Source organism: Ictidomys tridecemlineatus, chromosome 9 (assembly GCF_052094955.1).
Source record: "Ictidomys tridecemlineatus isolate mIctTri1 chromosome 9, mIctTri1.hap1, whole genome shotgun sequence".
Classification (NCBI taxonomy): domain Eukaryota; kingdom Metazoa; phylum Chordata; class Mammalia; order Rodentia; family Sciuridae; genus Ictidomys; species Ictidomys tridecemlineatus.
Genome location: NC_135485.1, coordinates 30,316,332 through 30,333,262, shown reverse-complemented (window position 1 = coordinate 30,333,262; position 16,931 = coordinate 30,316,332). Strand labels below are relative to the sequence as shown.

At 34.5% G+C, this 16,931-nt stretch overlaps 1 protein-coding gene across 12 annotated transcripts in view; it reads right to left on the bottom strand.

The window, feature by feature from the left end:
• Nucleotides 1-1,078: 1,078 nt before the first annotated feature.
• The window catches only part of N4bp2 (NEDD4 binding protein 2), a 75,805-nt gene continuing 59,952 nt past the window's right edge, over nucleotides 1,079-16,931 (bottom strand). For 11 of the 12 annotated variants that reach the window (XM_078021214.1, XM_078021208.1, XM_078021209.1 and 8 more), the window contains 4 exons: nucleotides 15,246-15,434; nucleotides 13,968-14,136; nucleotides 9,389-9,512; nucleotides 1,079-8,156 (listed from right to left, as the gene is read on the bottom strand). In XM_078021214.1, the coding sequence (XP_077877340.1) occupies nucleotides 8,111-8,156; nucleotides 9,389-9,512; nucleotides 13,968-14,136; nucleotides 15,246-15,434 (528 nt within the window). In that variant the 3' untranslated portion in view covers nucleotides 1,079-8,110. The remainder of the gene's footprint in view (nucleotides 8,157-9,388; nucleotides 9,513-13,967; nucleotides 14,137-15,245; nucleotides 15,435-16,931) is intronic. The other variant, XR_013425764.1, reaches the window with a different exon arrangement.

The following is a 16,931-nucleotide window of genomic DNA, read 5'->3' as shown; positions in this document are numbered from 1 at the left end:
GACCAAGCTAGCTCCAATAAACACCTCTTTGCTGCTTACATGGATCTTGGTCTCTGGTGGTCTTTGGGGGGTCCTAAATTCAAACCTAACATTTTTAAGGACAGCCTTTGTAGGGGCCCACATAGGGGGAAATTAGGATTCCCACCAGCAACCAGCACCAACTTCCAAGCCAGGTGAGTGAGCTGTCACCTTGAAAGTGAATTCTCCAACCCCACAAAACCCTTTACATGATTGATCTCCAAGCAACATCTTGGCTGATCCTCATGAAAGATTCAAGTGAGAAGCTCTCAGTAAGGTCACTCCCAGAATCCCTGGAAACTCTGAGGAAATATATTTTTAAGCCAACAAATTTGGTGGTAACTCTCTATACAGCAATAGATACAACAGACTTGATGCCAAATAGAGGGTTCTGCTACTTGAAAAAAAAATTAATGTGGGAGGTTTGGAACTGAGAAGCTGTAAAAACTTGGAAGAATTAGTGAAAATGGGAAGGCCCTTAAGGGACTGTTTATGTCAATCTTTGAGAAAACTGCCAGGAAAACCAGTAAAATGTTATAGCTTCCTCAGACAATCCGAGTAAAATGTGCTTTGATTTTCTTTAATAAATTCTAAGTCTAGGCAAATGCCTTAATGAGCCTTTCTGTACTGCAGAGGGTAGGAAGTAAAAAACTACATTTTCCAGGCCCCTCCTGCAGGTACGATTTACATAAAAGATAGATTTCACCAATTAGATACACCCTAAGGAGAGGTGGGAGGCAGCAGTAAGTGAAGGTCATCTACTTAGGGCTATGACTCACTCTGCTAATAAGTCACATTGCGGAGATTTTAGGTTTGTCTGAATAACCATCTTCAGCACCTACCATAAGTTGGCCAGTCTTGTTTCAGTAAGTAGCACCATCTACTTCAGCCATCTTATTTTGAAGTAAATCCCAACCATGTCATTTTATGGACATGTTTCGGCATCTCCTTTTTAAAAAGTAAATTCTTTAAAAAATAGATTACCACATCATCATTGCTAAAAAAAAAAATGGGGGAAAAAAGCAATAGTTCTTTAATATAATAAAGCATCCAGTCAATGTTCACATTGCCAATTATCTTTTATTGATACACAGGGGTTTTGGTTTTGGTTTTGCTTAGGCAATACCCAAATAAGATCCACAAATCGCAAATGGTTGATATGCTTCTCAAGTCTTAATGTGCGAGTTCTTCCTTCATCTGTGTGATTTTATTTTCTTCGCAATTGTTTTTGAAGAAAGCAAGTTGTCTAGTTTCCCAGTCTGTGACTGTATCCTGATGAGAGTGTTTGTCTGACATTTTCCATACTTCTGTCTTCTTGAATTTCTACAAAGTGGTTGTTAATCTGGAGTCTTGATCAGATTTAATTCTCCATGACAAAGGTGCATTATCTCTGATAAGACTTGCATCTGTCTCTATCAGGCTGCTAATGGTGACACTATCAGGCTGGGACCCTCTTTTAATGTATTTTATGGGTTGCAGGGTTTTTTGGTCTCCCCTAGCGATATGACTTTAAGCTGTTAATCTGTGAGGACTAGATATGTTACAACTTTTCAGGATCATTTTATTAATTTATTGGTCTCTTTGTTTATCTTCCTTGGAGTCTTCTGGGAACAGAAAGGAGGGCAAAATTATCTGATCCATCCCCATCACCACAAAGGCAAAGCCTTTTAGTGCACTAGCTTTGTGGGGTGTCTCTTACTAGTATCCAAGTTGCACAGCACCTTTAAGGGCTTTCACTTAGACTTCTCCCATAAGCCCCTACTAACTGGCCAACTATGTAATGTTTTTAGGATGTTTTTAATTCCCCGCCCCAACTTTCTTAGTGGGAGAGTCAGCCTTAGTATGTAACTATGAAACACACATGAAATACACATATCCTATACAAAATAGAGACAACAGTGCCAGAAACACGGTTTGACTTACATAGCTCCTCCCAGGTTCAGCCTCTTATGTCACTTAGTGCCTTTCCTAAGAATCTAAGATCTATGACTAGATCAAGGCTATGATCTTCCCCAAATAAAGTTCTCATGCTGTGAGCATGACTTGCCTCAAGTCATTAGATATTGCCAATGTTGTTTTCCTTAGAGGGCATAATAATTTCACAAGTAAGGACAATGTTTTAGAACCTCGTTTTTAATAAAACTTCATTTATTCTACCACTAGTATAACAAAACACAACCTATAAGCCTAGGCCAGGTTTAAAATTATTTAGACATATTTTCATACCTTCCTGTTATAAGAATATTTTCACCAAATGACTTTAAATCCACAGGAAAGAAAGCATATTCAGATCTGCATTGTGAGACCTGTGGATAGGCGCTCAACTTCATCACCCCATTTCTTTGTCGCGTTTTCACACCCTGCAGCCTCTTCTGCATATGATCAGAGATACAATTATTGATGGGTCACATACTCTGTCATTTCTCTACCCCAAAATGTAGTCAGTCCCAAAGTTGAGGAATTTGTTTACATTTTGACTTCACTAGTATTAAAATGCTAATATTTCATTAGTTTAATTCAAACTGAATAACCTCTAACAGAATAAGTCAAGATTAGCATGAAGAGTGCTCCAGAACCTATGAAAAGTACTAAGATTATACCTTTAGTGAGGCACAAAAGCCATGAACTTAAAGTGTTTAATCTTTTTCCTACAGAAAGTCATTTGAATACTCTAAGCAGGAGAAAAAAGTTCAGATTCATCACCTCCAAAAGAATTATTCCTCCTCACTTAGTGCATGACAGTTCTGACTCATAGACATAAATGTATTCAATTCTAGTCCATTTTACTAGCTTTAAATATCATGCACCAAGTACTAAGCTTTTGGACATAGTCACAATTAAAAGAGTTTTAAAAGAAAACAAGCCAATATGCAAACACATTTTCCAAGGAATATCACCAGGAATAACTTAAAAGCCTCATCTAGTTGCCACAATTAAATTATCACATCAAAGGTGAACCCACCTGCAATTAAGTCATCAACTGAAAGCCCATTTCATCAATCCCATTGTTTACTAAGATTGTTTGAATATTTAAAGTTAAAACATATACAGCTGTGATTTCCTTGTCATTATTCCTCATATATGGAAGTCATCAACAAAGATCTATTGAAGAAATGCAACAAGAACTAATTTTCAGTCAAGCATGGTGGCACACACTTGTAATTCCAGTGACTCAGGAGGCTGAGGCAGGAGGATCACAAATTTAAGGCCACCCTCAGCAACATACAGGGACCCTGTCTCAAAATAAAAAATAAAAAAGGGTGCCTACAGATATAGCTCAGTTGATAGAGTGCTTGCCTTGTGTGCACAGGCCCGGGGTTCAATCCCCAGCACCAAAAAAAAAAAAAAAAAAAAAAAAAAGAAGAAGAAGAAAGAAAGAAAGAAAAAAGGGGCTGGAGTTGTGGCTCAGTGTTAGAGCACTCAACCGGCACAAGTGAAACACTGGGTATGATCCTCAGCACCACATAAAAAAATAAATAAATTATGTCTCCATCTACAAGTAAAGAAAAAAATATTAAAAACCAAACCCAAAAAACTAATTTTCACATTATTTGCATAACATGATAAAAAAAAACTAATAAGGCAGACATTGTTATTCATTCTTCATTTCCATTTTCTTTCCTTCAAGGACGCCCGACATATAGCTGAACATGTGGCAGTTTGAAATAGACCATTTCCCAGCTTTCCTTGCAGCTAGATATAACCACATCACTAACCTCCAGCCAACAGGATGGAAGTGTAAGAGTCCTATGGCAGCTTCCAAAAATCTTTAAGACCACTGGTACTTGTTCTTTGTTCCCTCCTTCTTTGTCCATTCTTTAATAGAATATAGTTAGGATAGTTGGGGTTCAGCCACCATCCTGGCCTAGGAAAATGAGTACCATATCCTGGCTATGGCAGCATAGTGAGCTATAAGGGCCCTAGATCCCCAAACTTCATGGAAAAGAGCACTTCCATCAGTCCTTGGACCCTGGGATTTTCTATTAAGGGAGAAGTAAACCTTTCTTTTGCCATTGACATTGGGCTTTTCACAAAATACCAGCTTTCTTTGGATAAAGGAAGAAGGCAGTTTCATAAATGGCAGATTTTTATAGACCTATACTGTGTAGCCACATCTCTCTCAGGAGGGGGTATTATATCTTTTGAAGTAATTATCCTTACACTTATAACAGATGCAGCTGCTCTATCCTAGGAATCAGAGAACTGAGGCTGGAGTTGTATCTCTGTCAGTAACTGGCAAATCAGTCAACTTCTCTAATCCTATCTCTTTATCCATTAAATTGGGATAGCACCATCTATGTAATAAGATTCTCTTGAGATTTAAAATATAACATATGAAAGTGTTCCAGAGTATAAATCACTATACACATAATTGTTGGTGAGAATAATTGTAAGACTCCTGTGAAGAGAAGCTGTCTTACACTATATTCTCAGTAATAAGTGCTCAATAAATATTTATTGAATAAATATTGTAAGTCCCTGTTAATGAGTAAATTATTCTGCTTTCCTTAAGTTCAAAAGTCCTTTCTGCTATTTAAAGTATTATTCGAGTTCCTAACAGCCATAATTCTTCATTTGATGTCAATCAAAAGATACAAGGGTGTGAAGAAAAAAAGCCTTACCTAATCCATTTATCTGGTTCAAAAGTGGATCCCTACTTATTATACCAAAATCAACTAGAAGAAAAACTGTAGTAAAGAAATGAAACTTTTATGACCCTTTCCCCCTGAAGTTACAAAGTTACACACAAAAATATTCTTTAATATTTAAGTTACTAAACCTACCACATCAAACGAAGAATTTCCTCACACTGGACTGTAGCTAAAGCATTTTATTAAATTAAGTGTGAAATTTGCAAATGGTTTCATAAGAAATTTTAAAAGCAAAGTTATAAACATTTTCAATAAAAAAGTACAGAGTTAACAGCAAAATTACATTTTCTTTATAGTACAAATAAAAACATTTTGTTTCTGATATACCATCTGAAGATCTTATATTCTCCAACTGATAGCTGCAATGTTATATTTTAAGGAAAATCTTATGGTTAATTCAATCATTTATTAATAACAGGTTCATCATTTGGACCATAAAAGTCAATTGCTCAACTTTAAGGAAAATAATAAACCTTGTCATATTATAACATGAAGTTGAAAAGGCTCTTCAGGACACAAATGTGTCCTGGCCTTTTTTCTCTATTAAATTCTGTAAAGAGGCATTAAGTAATACTGTAAACTTGAATTACACTTCAAAAATAAGCACCATTAACATACATTCTACATAAACTTACTTTGCCTTTTAAATGACACTTTTTTGGCCACACAAACTTTTAAATCTGTTCTTTACAAGTAAATAAAAATAAGCAATATTTAATCACTACACAAAAATATCATCAAACTTCACCTCATTGCACAATGAAAAAGCATTGAGAAAAAGCACTGGAAAAAACAGCACACATTATTTTTATCTTTTTTTATGCATTTTGCCATTTTCTTACATTGAGAGCAGTTAAAACATTGTCAGAGCAATTTCCTGAGTTTCAAAAGTTTCCAATTTCCAGCTCAGAACTAACTAATCATGTTATTACATGTATCCTTTTCCTAAGCATACAAAAACACTTGAATTTAAAAAGAAAAAGGCTATAATAAAAAGACAGAAAACCATCCAAAAAAACTGTTTTTCCTTTCAAAATGTTATAATACGCAAAACATTTTAGAGTCACAATATCTACTATATAATATGAACCATATTTAAAGGCCACAGAACTGCAGATAGTATTGAAATACTATTAGAAGAAACTTCAACTTGAAAATAACATAGAGATATATGAACAGCCAATAAGTGTATGAAAACATGCTTCTAATTTCTCACGTTGGACAAAGGAGATAGACAGATTGCAAACACTGTTAAGAATCCCCTGGCCCAGAGGCAGGCACTCTGCGGTTTCTACATTAGTTCTCTTTTTCTCTTTCCTCTGGATGATACCAGTAAGAGAATATGAATGGATTTGATACTAAAGCCTTCCAAACCACAGAAGTGCTATGCTTTTCAAATATTTTAAAGTTTACAAAGAGCTCTTCTAATATACCATCACATGAAAACTTCAATAATGCCCAAGCTATCTTCCCTTCTGGCATATAGGATTTGAAAATGGGCAAAAGAAAAGGGATCATAAATTTTCTTTCCCAAATTACGTGTTAAACTATACTAGGTAGGAGGGCAGGAGGCAGTATAGGTTTAAACAACTTCATAAAAATATTTATAATGCACAAACTCTGCTTGAAAATTTATCAATGGTAATGAAGAAATATTACCAGATTTACCAAAATAAGACATAAAATTGAAGTTGATACAGTATAGAACATAGCTTCTTTCATTTAGGTTTTACTCATAGACTACCATAACTACTTTTGACTGCTCCCCTATTAACAATCATTATCATCATAATATTGAAGTAAATCTGGCCGAAGGGCTCAAAAGTGATATTTTTTTAACCAGGTGAGAAAATATAGACACAAAAAGTGAGTATGCAACTGCATATACTCCAGTACTCCACATTTTAGTGTTGTTTTTAATTGCTTTTAAATCATGTTAATTTATACATAGGGATATTTTTATTTCATTAACAAGTATAATTTTATAATAAATTGTCAAAAGGAATTGCCTATTTTAATGTATACAACACTTCTAAACATTACAAAAGTGTGCAGTTTAGTTTATTGGCATGTTTTCCCATGAATTATTACAAATGTAAGAAAGTGAATACTACTTCACCAGTCATTAGCATTTCTGAATAATAAACATATATTCCTTTTTGTGGAAATAAATTCAAAGATAGGCTTTTTCTTTTAAAAGCATGCATGGATGATTCATAAAAACACATTTTTTGAGTGTTATTTTCATTAAAATGTTTGCTTATTTGGGAAATCATTCTGTATTTCCAGGATATTTTTGGTAACAATCCTATTATTCCTGTCCAAATGATTTTTTAAACTAAATAAAAAGCAACACAATTGTTTGCGAAAATTATATGTTGAAAGTCTTCTATATATCCAAAATCAAATTTATTTTAGTCACTATCTCATACTAAAAAATTATACATTACCACACTAAATCTGTATAAAAGAAATTATAATTTACATACTTACAGGACTTGTTAGCTAATGAAACAAGAGGAATCAATGAAAGTTTCCGAAAGTTGGCTCTTTTTCAAAATAAACGTAAAAATCTTTTAAACTGGACAGATTCCTTTTATGATGATATTAAAAATGTCTTCTGATTTAAATTAACAGGATTGTGACCTACTAGTTTAGAAGTTACATGCCCCCAATATAAAATATAGTTCTTTAGTGCTGTCTCTGCTGCCACTCGGGCAAATGGTTGGTTCTGGGAGTCCTAGAAGGCAGTAACGAGTGGCAGACAGCCCACCATCTCACCTCTGAAGACCTTTCAGCCTACAGAAAGGATAAGACTACAAGATAATCTCAGACCCAACTTTCCTCATAGAAAATGCATACACAGAAGAACAGAACAAAAGGAAAGAGATGAGTCACATACAAAGCAGAAAAAAGTATGACCACAAGTTTCCTTTTGCAGGACATGATAAAATGAAATGATTTTATGTATTTGGCTTCAAAAGCAAAAAGAATTCAAGTGTTGTTGTTAGATAGCCTTTCTTTCTTTACTAATATTAATACACACCTCTAAAAGGTTTGAACCAGTTCTCAAAGCACATTACCTCTCACAGAAGCCTTTAGGACTTTGCTAAACGTCAAACAACAATTAATACAAAGGTAGCATTTTCTCTTTGAGAAAGAATCAGAGCACTTCAGACTTTAAAATTGCAGCTGATAATTTTCTTAGACATTTTGAAATCCATAAAAATTCTCTTTAATATTTTTAACAGGTAACATTACTTGGAATTTGATTCAGTAAAAAAATTAACTTCTCTTCAATTTTGAAAAACAATTTTTTTCTTATAAGTGAACATTGTTCCTAATAAAACACACGTTTAAAGCAGAATTGATTGAATTATTTCAAATAAAACTAATTTTAACCTACAAACCTTCATACTTCTAAGTCAAGGACATTTATTTTACTTTAGCATGACTTTCAAGCACCCTGGTTTAATTTCAGAGAACCTGCAGAAATGAGAAAAGAGATGTTTTAAAGATAAAATTTTCAAATTGACTAAGAAATGTATCTTTTTTAAGTATTTATGCTTAGTGATCTTTACTAACAAAGTGCTCTCCTTTGTCTATGTTTATGTTTCTTTTAATCTATTATCAAAACAAATATAACCCTAAGACTGCGGGTTACTCCTAACTCAATAGTCAACACAATTTAAGATTTTTTCAAAGCCTCTCAAAAGCCTTTATGAATTTGGCCTTCATGAAGAAGAGTCTGCTATATGGAGGATAAGATGGGGTCTGCATTACACTGTTTTTGTGCATAAAGCATCAAGAAATCTCTCATAAAGCAGGGAAGTCAGATTCTGGCCATGCAATACTTTTAATTGTCTCATGGTAAAATTTCAAGGAACATTAGGCAATAAAATAGATCATTAATCTCAACATTTCTGGTCTAACTACTCCTTTGTAAAAATATCTGAAATGTCACTTGTTTTCATGCTCAGAAAAAAAGCTACCTTTTTCTACACTGTAGCCAAGAAACATTTTATTACATGCCATACACAAAATGGCAAAAATGAAATAAGTGGTTACCCTAACTAAAATTGGATGGGAGGCATGACTTAAGAGCATATATCCTCAGGAAATTTATCCATCAACAGATCTTTAATCTTGGACTTGGCATTTTCTGTTGTTGAATAATGGTCACAATAAAAAAGGACACTTTAATGTATGTCAGCAAAAATCATTAATGGAACTTAACTTATGAAGACATATAAATTCATATAAACTGAATAGTTCCTGCTAAAAAGTTTCCACACTGTCAAATTAAACTATATTTTAGCAAAAGTCCAATTCCATTTAAAAATATTTTTTCTTTCAAAAGAAAAATTTAACAGCAAAGCTTAATCTATGGTATGTATACATATAATCTAATTACATAATATATTATCAAAGGAACACAAATATATTTAATATATTCTATATTATTTTTTAGAATTTCAAAGTTATGATAAAGTTTTATCAGACGATTACTGAAAAGAAATATGATTTTTTTATTGCTGGTTTATCGCACCACATAAATGTAGCAGGGAAGTTACACCCTAGTCCAAGTATGAACCTGGGCCTAAACCATGAGGTTCAATTCAGTTAACTATTATGATAAACAGTCTGAGCATACTGTTACTGTTTACCTAACTACATATAGGTAATTGTCATTATTAATACCAGAAATCTGTACCCACCTGAAGCTATGGCTTGTGAGGTATTTAATGACAGCTGGTTTGATGCGAGCAACTCCTCCCTGGCTGTGGTTTCCTCTCCCAGTAATCACAGAAAGATAGGGCTTACCACCATTCTGTTTAAACTCTGTTACAACAGGAATTGGAACAGATAAAATCATTTCTTACATTCTCAACAGAAAACATGCCTTAACTACTCAAATGCATATGAAATTTTCATGATGATTTAGAGGCTCATTACCTCAGAAAGCCCCCAAATTAAAAATGTTTTAAAACATATACTGCTGGGCTGGGGTTGTGGCTCAGTGGTACAGTGCTTGCCTGGCATGCATGAGGCACTGGGTTAGATTCTCAGCACCACATATAAATAAATAAAATAAAGGTCCATCAACACCAAAAAAATATATTTAAAAAAAATACATTGCCTCACAGCAATTTCTCTACCTGAAAAACTTAAGTGGGACTTCTATGGGAAAGGAGGTTTCCATGCATTACTGCAAGTTCTCTCTGAAATGATGGTGACAGCAACAATATTAATTACATCTAACAATTACTATACACAGAGGGTTGGGCATGCTTTAAATGACTTATATTTTTGTCCAAATCACAGTTTTGCCAACAAATGACTGTATGACTGTGCACAAGTTACTTAGCTTCCCCTGTGTCTGTTTTCCTCATCAGGAAAATAAGATAACAGGATTACTTTATAGACTACCCCCCAAGAAGAGCTATTAGCAAACTCACTAATTATACCATGAAGTGTAGTCCTACTGTTAAAGATGATTGTTAAGAAATTCTTCCTGATAGATAACAGTTAAAATACTGAATGAGCCTAAGATTTTTGAACGACTGAAGTTCCTGCTTTAGATATGACCTTGGGAAAGCCAGTATATAAATCTTGAAGTTAATGACAATTGTAAAAGCACAAAAAAACAAAACCTGCTCATGATACAAAGTTGATTTAATGAACTCAATAAATATCTTCGTTCATAAATAGCCCAAGTTTTGCTCTTAGCATAAAATACATACAAACATAACATAGCATTTCATCTTCTGCTCATTAAGTTGTCCTAATACACCAAGAAAACCCCATCAGATGGTTTTTCAAGTTTTATCATCTCCAGAGCAATGTTAGGCTTAGGAAAAAAAGAATTTTGTATTTTATTTTTATTGATTGATTGATAGTGGGGATTGAACCCTGGGATGCTTTACTATTTAGTTACATTCCCATTCCTTTTTATTATTTCATTTATTTATTTATTTATTTATTTTTGAGACAGGATCTTACTAAGTTGATGATGGTCTTGCAAAATTTCTGAGGCTAACCTTAAACTTTGGATCCTCCTGCCTCAGACTCCCAAGTCACTGGGATTACAGGCATCTGCCACTGCACCTGGCTAGGCTTAGAATTTTAAAAGAACACAGTTCTTGCATTTTTAATTCCTTATATTTGCCTAAATTTCCCATTTCTACTCTAATCCATAGCCATTATTTCAAGCAATGTTGTTAAAACATCTCTTTCTGGGTGCTACCTATAGTTAGGCTTCCACTTTATAAAAAGGCTTTATACTACACACCTGTAAATAAGGGAACTGTTGTTCAGGTATGTTATATCCCAAAAGTTTACTTACCAAAAACACCTTAAATCTCTTAACTGACCAAAATTCACTCTCACACACTCCTTCATTATTGTTCTCCTTATAGGTTAGGTCATTTATACCACCTCACCTTTCAAAGTTCACATGCTGCTCTGAAGGTATTGTCCAGTTGATTCACATGCCTCAAAGTGGGAGTTCGGAGGATATTTGTTTCATTAATTAATTAAAGCGTATGTTTAACTTCCCAAATTACAGGCTGTTCCTGCTGTTTAACACTTTTGAAAAAACTCTAACTCACTTTTCAGCACATTCCAGACTGCTTACTATTTCAACTGCAAATATATCGATATGTATCTCAAAAAAGCACTCTTAAAAAATGTCACTACAAGTCAGACACACTGGTTATGTGCCAGTAGTCACAGCTACTTAGAAAGCTGAGGCAGGAGGATCACTTGAGTCCAGGAGTCAGAGAACAGCCTGGGCAACAGTGAGCCCCCATCTCAAAAAAAAAAAAAAAACCAGCAACATCACCATCTTACAAAATTAATAACTCCTTAATATCATCAGTTTCTAAAAATTTCTCTCCCAGTTATTTTTAAAAAGTATTTTTAAAGTGATTTGTTTGAATCAGGATTTATTTTTTCCACATTTTTACTGGTGTATACATGATGATGGGATTTGATGATTTATTGGTACATTTTCCTACATGCACACAATATAACAATATAATTTGGCCAATAAATTTCCCCAGCACTTCCTCCCACCCTCCAATCAGGATTTAAATAAGTCCACATATTACATTTGGTTGATGTGTATATGTTTGTACACATAATACACACACACACACACACACACACACACACACACACACACAGTGGTGCTGGGGACTGAATGGAGATTGAATGGCTAGTATGTGTATATATGTACATGTATGCACACACATACACGTGCATTTTGTTTTCAATACTGGGATTGAATTGGGAATGCTCTATCCTGAGCTACATCCCCTCCCTTTTTTGTTTTGAGATAGGGTGTCACTAAATTACTCAGGTTGCCCTCAAACTTACAATCCTCCTGCCTTGGCCTCCTGAAAAGCTAGGATTATAGGCAGATGCCATCATGCCCAACTTAGTGTTTGTTTATTTGTGGTCCTGGGGAATAAGGATTGGGCTCGGGTGGACACTGAGCTACATCCCAAGCCCTTTTATTTCTTATTTTGACACAGGGTCTCACTAAGCTGCCCAGGCTGGCCTCAAATTTGCAAACTTTCTACTTCAGCCTCCAGAGGGATTATGGACCATGCACCAGCACTACTGTTCAGCTTGGTATATTTCTTAAGTAACTTTTAATCTAAAGGTTTTTCCCTCCTTTTGTGTTTTTCTTTAAAAAATATTGGGGAAAAAATGATTCATTTATCCTAGATTTTTGACAATCTGGATTTGCTGACGCATCCCCATTCGTGTTGTTTAACATGTTCCTCTATCCCGCATAAATCTCTACAATATGTAATCAGAGCTTAAGGCTTGATCAACTTCTGGTTGGATTTGGGGGCAAAAATACTCTTTAGGCAGTGATGTGAACTTAAGTCACAAAACACAAGGCCCAGAATGTCTCTATTTTTTTACAAATCTACAATTTTGACAATCCTTTTATGCTGTGACAAAAAGCAATGCAGGGCAGAGCCACAGTTTTCCCCCTGAAAACATTTCTATTCAACAATACTACCATCTGGTGGTGATTTGCAGTAACTACAGGCTACTATAGGTCACATCATAACAAGATGAGCTTTGGCTTCCAGAAAAAATTTGTATCTTAGCTATGAAGAGGTATTACCATGGGCAAAGTATTTCTTTTTTCTTATAATTTTTTTAATTGAGATAAAATTCACATAACAAAATATCATTTTAAATGTATAATTCAGTGATTTTTAGTATATTTACATTTTACAACCAATCCCCCTAATTCCAGAACAGAGAACATTTATCATCTCCAAAAGAAATTCTGTGCCTATTAGCAGTCACCTCCAATCCCACTCCTTTCCAGCCCCAGACACCATGAATCTATTTTCTGTCTTTATGGATTTCCTATTAAGATATTTGGTTAAATGGAATCATACAATAAAATTCCATTGTATGGATCTACTACATTTTGTTTGTGTATACAAACACACACAGAGATTATTCAATGATGTAAAAAGAAGGAAATGTTATCATTTTCAAATATGGATAAACCTAGAGTGCATTATATCTGTTAAAATAAGCCAAGCAGAGAAAGACAAATACTGTATAATTTCACTTATATATGGAATCTGAAAAGGAAAGCCCAGGAGAAGAGAGTAGTGGTAGCTGGGAGATATTGGTTAAGTGGTACAAACTTTCAATTTTAACAGTAAGTTCCAAGAAGCTTGTGTAACAATGGCAGCTATTACTAATAATACTATATTATATACTTGAAATATGCTAGGACTAGATCACAAGTATCCTCACCACACACACACAGAAAAAAAGTGGTAACTCCAGGAAGTATTGGGTGTACTGACTTGACAATTCTGCAAAAATCTATCACCTTATTTACTTTTATATTTTATTAAATGTCAATTAAACAATTTATATCCTATAAATATCTATTGCTTAACAAACATCATCTGAACAAAAATATACAATATTACTGAAATGTCTTATTTATAAATAAGTCACAAAAGATTCTCAGACTACACTACGCCTCCCTTCAATAAATATAGCAAATAACCAAGACTGAGATATAAAGGGAAACAATGTGAATAATGGTCATTCCAATGAGAACTGTCTACAAGAAGGCTCTATGGAAGAATGACGAATATAGCTATGCTAAGCCAACAAGACACTCATATTACATGTGGCACAGATATCCCCAGTCTGCATGTTCAGTTGCTCCTGAATTTGCAAGTTATATCAAAAGACAATTTCTATTCACAATAGAAAAATGGGTCATCACTTCACTCCTACCTTCAGTTTTCTGCTGTAAAACTGTCATCAAATGTTCTATTGCTTCATCCACATGCAGCCCATGGAGGTCTAAGACATTCTGTGGCAGCAGGGAGGCATTAACTTTCTCAAAGATCTCCACAGCAGCAAGGTGGTTGGCTTCTTTCATTTTCTGCTCATGAAGACTGCCCTTTAATTGTCAACAAATCACCAATGGACATTTCAGATATTTTCTACGTAAATGAAGAGGAAACTAACATTTCCTCTGCTCTAAATAAAAGGCAGAAAGATAAACCTAAAATCTCAAATAATCCAACGGGCTAAAGAACAAGAACCGCACCTAAATTTAGGTAAATTTCTGCAGATTAATAATGTAGTTTTAAAATATTGAATCATGGTTTCTACCAAATTTTTTGAACCAAAAATAATAAAAGAAGGAAACTAAACACTAGCCATCTCATGAAAGAGCCCACTCATTCAATATTGATAACAAGGTGTGCCCTTTGATAATCTTGGTTTCAGGGTCATTCCCTCTCACCATCCCACAATTACCTCCTACAGTCATCGCCAGGGCCCTGTTATCAGGGCTCACAGAGCTATACCAGCTTGACACCTTTCTCTGGTCAACCACAAAACAGCCATTGTGGAACCATAAAATGAAAAGTAAATCCAGAGGATTTCTTAAAATACCATGCAAAATGAGCCCAGGTAGAAATTTAATTCCCCTAAAAAATATTAATGTCATTTTCTTTTTCTGACCATAAAAGTGATACATTACTAGAGATTCAAATACAACAGAAAGCCCAATACCCAGTAATTCCACTGAGATATATTGTTTCCTTTCCTCCAGAAAACTTACCCATTTAGAAGTGGCACTGAATGATCGAATCTAATCTTAAAGAAAATATGGACTGTCAGAATAATATGTAATTCACATAGGCTATAAATATAAAACAACTGAGTGGCTGGGGCTCAGTGGTAGTACACTTGCCTGGCCATGTGTGAGGCACTGGGATCATTTCTCAGCACGACATATAAATAAATAAAATAAAGATTTATCAACAACTAAAAAAGTATTTAAAAATATATAAAATAACTGAGCATTCAAAGGAGATTAAATTCACACAACCACATTTTGTTTACATGAGAATGCCTTATTGATATCACTTATATAATCTCCAAACCACGCCTCCTACCCAGTATAATATAATCACAACACAATACAGGGTTATCTGCTTTAAGATTATTTAGATACCATAACTAACAAAGAGATGAATTATAAACAGTTTTCTACTTTACCTGCTGGGCATAAAAGGTGGCAACATTTTTCTTCCCCATTCGGTAAGCTTCCTTAGCTTTGCTATAGCATTCCATCCTCTTCTGCTGGTGCAGGAAAGCCTCTGCCCTGTAGTCATCATACTCAGGGTACTCGAAATCCTGGAAAGATGGTTCACTTGGGGTATCTTCAGTCTCCTTCAATTTCTTTGCCTATAAGATATTACATAGTAAGTAACATTCAAAGACAGTAAAAAACACATACAAAACTTGGGCTCTCTCATTTATCATCTTTCTTCTCAAAAAACAGATTCTACCTTTTAAGTCAGGCATTTATTGACTATCAGTAACTTTTTCATGTCATTAATGTTAACCCTCCCCTTTTTAACCATTCTTACCTCAGGAGATGATGAAGAGTTCTCAAAAGTTATGAAAATATAATTAGGTCACATACAAGCCAAAAGACAGAATATGAGATATTGAAAGAATAAAACTCATTTATCCAATGGAGGAATTCTAAGTTTATTAAAGGTAGAAATAGCATATTTCAATTTATCTTTTTAAAAATCCAACTGAGAACTGGTGGTATATCAGGGTAGAACACTTGCCTAACATGTACAAGGGCCCTGAGTTCAATCCCCAGCACTGCAGGGGGCGAGGGAAAGGTAACTTAAAAATCCAATTGATACAATAAACTGAATAATCTTCTCTAAAACAGAAGAGCCAATCATGGTGGCCCATTCCTGTAATCCCAGCAACTAGGCAGGAGTATCAAAAGTTCAAAAGCCAGTCTCAGCAAAAAGCAAGACGCTAAGCAACTCAGTGAGACTCTGTCTCTAAATAAAAAATACAAAATAGGGCTGAGAATGTGGCTCAGTGGTTCATTGCCCCTAAGTTCAATGCCTAGTACCAAAAAAACAAAACTAAAAAAAAGAGCTTAAGGAGTTATCATGGCTAGTAGTTAATAAAGATTGTAACTTTGTTCATGGGGCAGTTTCAACCAACTAATTAGATGAGGTCAGCCACTAGCCACTGAGGTCAATTAGCTATTAATAGCTATTACTCAATTTCAAAGATCTTTTTAAAAAAATTATCATGTGATAATAATCATGTGATAATATTATCATATTAAAATTATCATGTGATAATAATAATGTATAAAACAGACCCTTAAAGGAAAAGTCACTGTACTGTAAAGATAATGAAAATTAACCATTATGTAAATTGCCTCAGTGCTCTCCACCAAAGAGGAAAATTACATTTTTAAAATAATATTCTCACATGGTGCATCCAAATATCTCTAGAATATCAAAAACCAGTGTTAAAAAATAAATAAAATACATTACCATGCTTCTAACTCATTACCAGACCTAAATATGTAAATCAATCAATTATTTTTTGCAACAAACACCCAACTTATTTTATGAAAAAACAATGCAAGGATGTCTCTTTTATAAGAATATTCATAGACCCTATCTTCTTATTCACTCTTGCTGGTGCTTAAGCACAGACCAGTTTATATTAAAGTTCAAATATTCTGAGTGCCTGGCTTACTTTCCTGATAAAATCAAAGACTTCAGGGAGGCAGTTTAATAAAAATACTTTCTACAGCCTGGTGCAGTGGTGCATGCCTGTAATCCCAGCGACCTGGGAGGCTGAGACAGGAGGATGGCAAGTTCAAAGCCAGCCTCACCAAAGTCAAGGCACTAA